This window comes from Prunus persica, chromosome G1 (genome assembly GCF_000346465.2).
Source record: "Prunus persica cultivar Lovell chromosome G1, Prunus_persica_NCBIv2, whole genome shotgun sequence".
Taxonomy (NCBI): domain Eukaryota; kingdom Viridiplantae; phylum Streptophyta; class Magnoliopsida; order Rosales; family Rosaceae; genus Prunus; species Prunus persica.
Genome location: NC_034009.1, coordinates 9,928,676 through 9,935,525, shown reverse-complemented (window position 1 = coordinate 9,935,525; position 6,850 = coordinate 9,928,676). Strand labels below are relative to the sequence as shown.

Genomic DNA, 6,850 nt, shown 5'->3' with positions numbered 1-6,850 from the left:
AATGTTATACACGTCACTTGTCCTAAGCTTAAGTTAAGCCGAAGTTAGGGGAACTAGGATACCCCCCCAAAATTATACATAGCTAACTTCAAAGTGTGGATTTTTTCCCTTAATGTTCCAAGTAATCTGACCACTTTCTGTGAAAGTAAAACGCGTCGGTCGGTGTCTATCTTTTTACAACTTTAAGCTTCCTTCCTCTAACATGTCGACCCAAAAAAAAAAAAAACAAAGACAATACTCATTTCACCCCCTTTTATATCTATATTTATTTAAGCCATTGTTCAAAAATAAAGATGTGGTGTAGCTTCAAAGACAAGACATTATTACCACTCACACCCTCTCCCTCCCCCTCTTAAAGCCTTCACCTCCCCCGCTCTCACCCCCGCTCCTCCATTTCTCAAAACCATCCCCCAAATTTACACCACCCCACCACCCGAAAAAAACCCACAAATTCTCTCTCCTTTTCCTTTTTTGTTCTTGATCTCTCTTGGCTACCAGCTTCTAAAGATGAAAACTTTTCATAAAACCCAATTGAGTCTCATCGTGCTTCTAGTGATGATGGCCTCAACCACAACGATGTCTTCACCATCACCAAAGTCGAAGGTGACCTCCAAGGCCCAGATCGAATGCACAATGTGCTCCCTATGCGAAAACCCATGTGGCCAAGTTCAATCTCCGCCACCTCCTCCCCCTTCATCTCCGCCTCCTTCTCCGCCGTCGTCATCCTCCAACTGTCCGCCTCCGCCGTCGCCGCCGAGCTCCGGCACCACCTACTACTCTCCTCCGCCTCCGGCTCAGCCCACTTACTACTACTACCCGCCTCCGCAAGGTGGTGGTGGCGGCGGCGGCGGAAGTGGAGCGTTTTATCCGCCGCCCAATAACAAGAACTACCCTGTGCCGCCACCACCGAACCCAATTGTGCCGTACTTTCCGTTTTACTATTATAACCCTCCTCCTCACTCTACGTCATCCAGCTCAGTTCAGCTGATGACTAGCAGCTACCCATTAGTTTACAGTGTTGTCAGTGTTGCTCTGTTTTCTGTTCTAAGTTGTTTGTTTTGACGGAAAAGGAAAAAGAAAGCAAGGTGGGATTAATAATGTGGCAGGTTGGCAGATCTAGGGAATGTGCAGAGTGAGAGAAAGAGAGGGTCTTGATTGAATTCTTGATCTTTTTACAAACAAGTGAAGATGAAGAAGAAAGCTTGAGACTTTGGGAGCTGTGGCTGGCTGAGTTTTCCTGTTTTTACATTTCCGAGAATGCCCTTGTGGAACAGAGGTTGATGGGAACAGAGGTTTCTGTGGCGCACTGGCACCAGAAATTAAATACAGATGGGAAGTAATTCTCTCCCACTCTTTCTCTCTCTGTGTCTGTAATTTTTCTCTTTGCATTTAGTTGCCTTGGTAGGTTGATCTGTTGTAATTTTGATGGGCAATTTGTACGTATTGTTATTTGGTTAATATAAATTATAATTATGGAAATAAAAGTAAATTATAATTATGGAAATAAAAGTAAAATTTTACCATTTTTGTGCTCATAGTTGATCCTAAGAGAGAGGACCTGATGTCAACCGCTTTTCTTCTTCTTCACTTTTTTATTTTTTTTTTTATTTTTATACAAACGATATTCTACTTTCATATAATTTAAACTACGTTAAAATAAATTCAAATTCAAATGCAAAATAAGCAAAATGAGAAGTACATTCGATTTAACTAATTTGGTCAAGACCATATCGATATTTATTTATTTATTAAATTAGGGCACAAACATAAGCTCTTTAGAGACCGATAAATCAATATTTGATTGATGGGCAGCTTCGCCAGTATAACGCACTTGTGGATCTGACTGTTTATTATGCAAGCACCAATGCACCATACCCGCTAGCTTAGCGAATATATAATATATTATTTTTATGATAAAAGATGCCATCATGCCATGTTTTACTGATGGCTTTAGCTTTGCATGAAATGATGCATTTATTGGTCAAAATTGGGATGACGACCTTTCACAACTTCCAAATTTCCCAAGTTCCAAACTAAATGGTGCATTTTCTTGTTTCTATTTTGCAATCCAATTTGAATTACCCTCTCCGTAGTTTTAAAAAATATTAGAGGCCAATTTTAAGTCCTTAGAATAGTATGGAAAAGATCTGGAAGATGCTGATTTTCTGACACAAGTTTCTCAATTTAGTATTCTTGAGCTAACAACAACTATGCCACTGCCAAACAGTATGTGTCTGTGTGTTTGTTTTTTCTTTCAACAGGTGCTGATGCTGAATCAATCAAAATATGAGGAGGAGGAGGAGGAGGAGACACCTATTTCTCTACAGAAAGGAATAGAAAAGGCTGAAAAAACTCCACTTTTGGGGGAGATACTAGATAGATCAATTTCCACAGTGCTTTCTTTTTTACGAAAGTGGTGCACCATGCCACCCTCCATAGATAGTCGTCCCTTTTCTTAGTTCCATGTGCAAAAGGTTGCATCATGCTTTGCCTTCTTTATAACAAAAACAGGAATATGAAAGCATCAATAGGAAGGGTTTTCGTTTCAGATATCAAAATTCAATGCTAAATCGTTAGATCCACCGACCATGCTGCCTGAAACTTTCCCTTCGCTTTAGCCATATTTTTATTATTTTATAAATGAAAATTATAGTATCTCTATATATCGTCTCATCCGTAGCTGCCACTTGAACAATGTTTTGTCTAATTAAGGATCTTCGATTATAAATACTCGAATATAGGAATAACTGTTCTTAACTATTTGAACGGTAAAAGCTTTGAGTCGTTTAAGAGTTGCACTCGTCCTTTGTGAAAAAATATTAATATAATTATAATTTGATTGAAAAGGGAAAAGAAGAGATTGATATAATACAGAAATGTATGATTTGCAGCCAGTCAGCAAAGTTTGGGTGCTGGCTCATTTTGGAGTTAAAAGACAAGTAATAATAAAAAGCAAAGGGTGTGCGTGGGTGTCTAGGAGTAGTGTAGATTGAATTGAAGAGGGTGCGGGAACAATTAGCTGGAGGGCACGTATTATTGTAATGGGTTGAGGAGGGGTCCACCCAAGTTGGCATGGCATCCTAAGCACAAGCACTCACACACTGCAAGATAGAGATTGCTACACTCTCTCTGCATCGATATTCGAGTCCCCCATTAAACAATCAAATGGCTTTTGACCCCAAAAACAAAAAAACATAATAAAATGACAAAGGTCATCAATCACAAATGAATCTACGTTTAAAGTTAACTGATAAGGTATACAATGATGATTTAGGGCTTAAACAGTTAATTAGTCTGAGATTAAAGACCCAAGTTTAAACTTGTGTTGAATCAGTACTTTAATTAACTGTGTCTGCAAACGTGGGTTAGGATAGTGTGTCTGTCTTCTTTGCAGTCAAATTTGAATATTCTCTCTAATAAATTATATTAATTTAAAGAAGTTTTTATTAACACTTGTATAAAAAAAAATTTAAAAAAAATTAAACCATCAATGAATGAGATTAACCGCATAAAAAAAACTAGCCTCTCTGCACGCGCTTGCGAGAGGTTTTTAAAAAATTTATTTTAGAATTAAAAAAGATAATGGGTAGTTGTGTTCTATAAAAATAGGATACATTATCTGCTTTTTCTTTTTCTTTTAATTTTTTTAAATATGAAAAAGTGTGAATTTATCATATTATCCTCATTTAATTAATAATTTGAATTCTTAATGTTTGCATTAACCAATTGCATTTTCTGGTATTTTGAATGTTTCACCATTCTCTGTCTTTTGCTTTATATATATAGATAATAATAAAAATAACGACAAAAGATATCCTGTAAATTTAGAGTAATTCTCAATATGGACCCCAGAGTATCAATTTATTAATTTACACACTTACATTTGTAACATCGTTAATTTCATCATTCCGTTAAGTTGACCGTGTGGTCAATCGTTAAATGCTTATGTGTTTACGGTGAGACCTACCTATTAACCAACCAATTCTTTAAAAAATTTATATAAAATGATAAAAATAACATAAATTTTTAAAAAATAAACTTAAAAAATCTCAACCTCTCCCCAGGCCAACAACAAACCCAGTGCCCCATGTTCACCCGCTCTCGCCCCGCACCAACCCCAGCCTCCATCCCTCTCTCTCTCTCTCTCTCTCTGCAGCGGCGGAACTCTATAAAAAGCTACAGAAACATTTGACTCCAACATCCAATCCAAAACGGAAAAAGTGTGTGAAAGAGAGATGGCAGGAGGAAACTAGGTGACCCTGCATGGATCGTGGCTTAGCCTTTACACAAAGAGAGTGGAACTGGCCTTGAAAACAAAAGGCATCTCCTTTGAGTTTGTGGAAGAAGATCTGAATAACAAGAGCCCATTGCTCCTCAAGTACAATCCCATTCACACAAAAGTTCATGTACAATCTCGCACCGTGATCACCCCCTCTCGCCCCGTACCAACCCCAACCCCCATCCCTCTCTCTCTCTCTCTCTCTCTCTCTCTCACTCGATTTGGGCTTGCTTTTGGAGCTCCGACTCCTTTTTTGGGCTAGAGGCCTTAACGAACTTGCTGAGGAAGGAAGACGAAGAATAAGGTAGCGCTGAACCGCGCGCAATGGGGTTTTCCTAATCCGTGCTTGCAGAAGAGAAGCCCAGGCCTTGCTTGAATCTGGCGGCCCCTTCGCCGCACCGAGTCAACTAGTCGTAGTACGCCGCAACTTTTGCCTCCTCCATTTTCGAGCTCGACGGTCTGCAACGGTTACTGGTCTGAAGTGACGGCTTTGGGGCCCTTGTTCTTTTGCGCGCCAGATCGAGTTCTTATTGGAATTGGGTTTTGGTGTTTCGCCGCTGAGCCGATGCCAGAGAGAAAAAGGAATGAGGGCTGGAGTTGGTGCAGGGGGGGGCTGAGATGTTTTTAAGTTTAAAAAAAAAATTACGTTATTTTATATAAATTTTTAGGAACTAGTTGGTCATATCAGCATTTAACAATTAATTACACGATCAAGTTAACGAAAGGATGAAATTAAATGACGTTACAAACATAACGCTGTGTAAATTGATAAAATAAATGCCCGAAGTTTATAGTGAGAACCACCTCAAATTTGCAGTGTGTCTTTTCTCGTTAGCCAAGGACAAATGAATGAGATTAAAGCTTAAAATAATTCGTCCAAAAGTAGGTTAGACGAAAAAGATGGAAGGGGTAGGGTAGGGGGATGATTGCAGATTCATGGGTCCCACCAAAGACCCAATCTTACACAAGTTAATTAATGTCTTGGGGCTGTGCTGTTTGGGCTCTTGATCATCAGGAGTCAGCCAACATCTAACTCTCTCTCTCTCTCCATCACACACAACTTATCGACCCAAAAAATTAAGCTTCGGCCAATTGATCTCTTGGGATGATGTTGGGCTATATCAAAGTCATTGGTTTATATATAGTTGAACTTAAATGTGGAATTCTATAGTGAGAGCCTTAGAGCACGTTCAGCAGCAAGAGGTGGACTCGGGCTGGGGGGGGGGAGGTGGTTTTGGAAAAAAAATGGGTTTCCAGCAGCAGAAGGCAGTCCGGGTAAGAGGTGGGGGCCACGAGACTGGGCTGGCACGAGGTGGAGTTCGGCCCGAGCAAGCGCCCGAGGGCGGTGACATCATGGCTGACGCCAGGCTGGCGTCAGCCCTCCAGCGTTTGAAATTTTTTTTAACGTTGGCATCACCTACAGTAGCCGCCAACGGCTACATTCCACGTGACAGCCTATTGGCTCTCCGATTCTTTTTTTTTCCTTCAATTCAATGGCAGCCACTTTTTCTGCAATAAAAAATTAAAAAAAAAATCAAATTTTTTTTAAAAAAATACACAAAAAATACTAAATTTTTTTTGTATAAATACTAACCAATACTCTTCACTTTTAACACCAAATCCTCTTACATTTTCTTCTCCTTCTACTATTATTCACTTTCTCCTCAATATTTATTCACTTTCTACTCAATATTTTTTCACTTTCAAGTTGTATATTTGTCTATCATATTATGGGTTCTTCTACTGAAAATGGAGGGGCATGGAGCATGATGGAAGATGTTAGCTTGTGTGAGGCTTGGGTCCAAGTTAGTCATTGTCCCGTAACGGGCAATGAGATTAAATTTTTTCATATGTGGAAAAAACTTTATCAAGCATTTTGTGAAAGGGCAATTGGTTCTACACGTACAGAAATGACATTATCTAGTAGGTGAAAAGTTCTTAATAAAGAGTTGGCGAAATGGAGAAATGACTTAGCAAAAGCGATGGACAACCATCGAAGCGGAGAAAACCTTAGCAGTGAGGTAAATTATTTGTCATTTTCGTTCTATTAATTTCTATGTCATATTAATTTTTATTTAAATGTTTCTTGCAATTTATATATTTTGTTAATATGTCTCTAGTTTTTTTTTATACATGTTGCATTTTTTTTAAATTTATTGAATTTACATTAGTTTTTTTTTTACATGTTGCATTGCCAATATTTTTTAAAGTTTCTTGCATTTCTATTTAATTTTTTTTTATAGATTATGCAAGCACAAATGTGGTTTGGTGCTACTGGGCAAAGAAAAAAAAGTTTCAACCATACCCATTGTTGGGAGGTGGTGAAGACTTGTAAGAGATTCCAAATTATTCCAACCGGTCCTACGGTAGTCTTGAACGAGACTCCACTTCATGAGACGCCGGCATCGGATTCACCTATGGATTCCCCGATGAGTCAAAACTCACCCATTGAAAAGGAGCCAAGGCCTATTGGGAGGAAGGCGGCGAAGGCGAAGAGAGGGAGTAATTCTAGCAAGAATGCATCTAAATTTTTGGAGGAACTTTCAAAGCACCAAGCCATGAGAATTGAAA

The 6,850-nt window shown here is 38.9% G+C and overlaps 1 protein-coding gene across 1 annotated transcript; it reads left to right on the top strand.

Annotated features, from left to right (window-relative positions):
• LOC109946807 (sulfated surface glycoprotein 185) lies at positions 1–1,509 on the top strand. Its single transcript, XM_020555659.1, has one exon. The coding sequence runs from the start codon at positions 508–510 to the stop codon at positions 1,060–1,062; it is 555 nt and encodes a 184-aa protein (XP_020411248.1). The 5' UTR covers positions 1–507; the 3' UTR covers positions 1,063–1,509.

What these genes read in the sequence shown, in the direction of transcription:
- LOC109946807 (XM_020555659.1), top strand. Translation starts at nt 508, where the DNA reads ATGAAAACTTTTCATAAAACCCAATTGAGTCTCATCGTGCTTCTAGTG.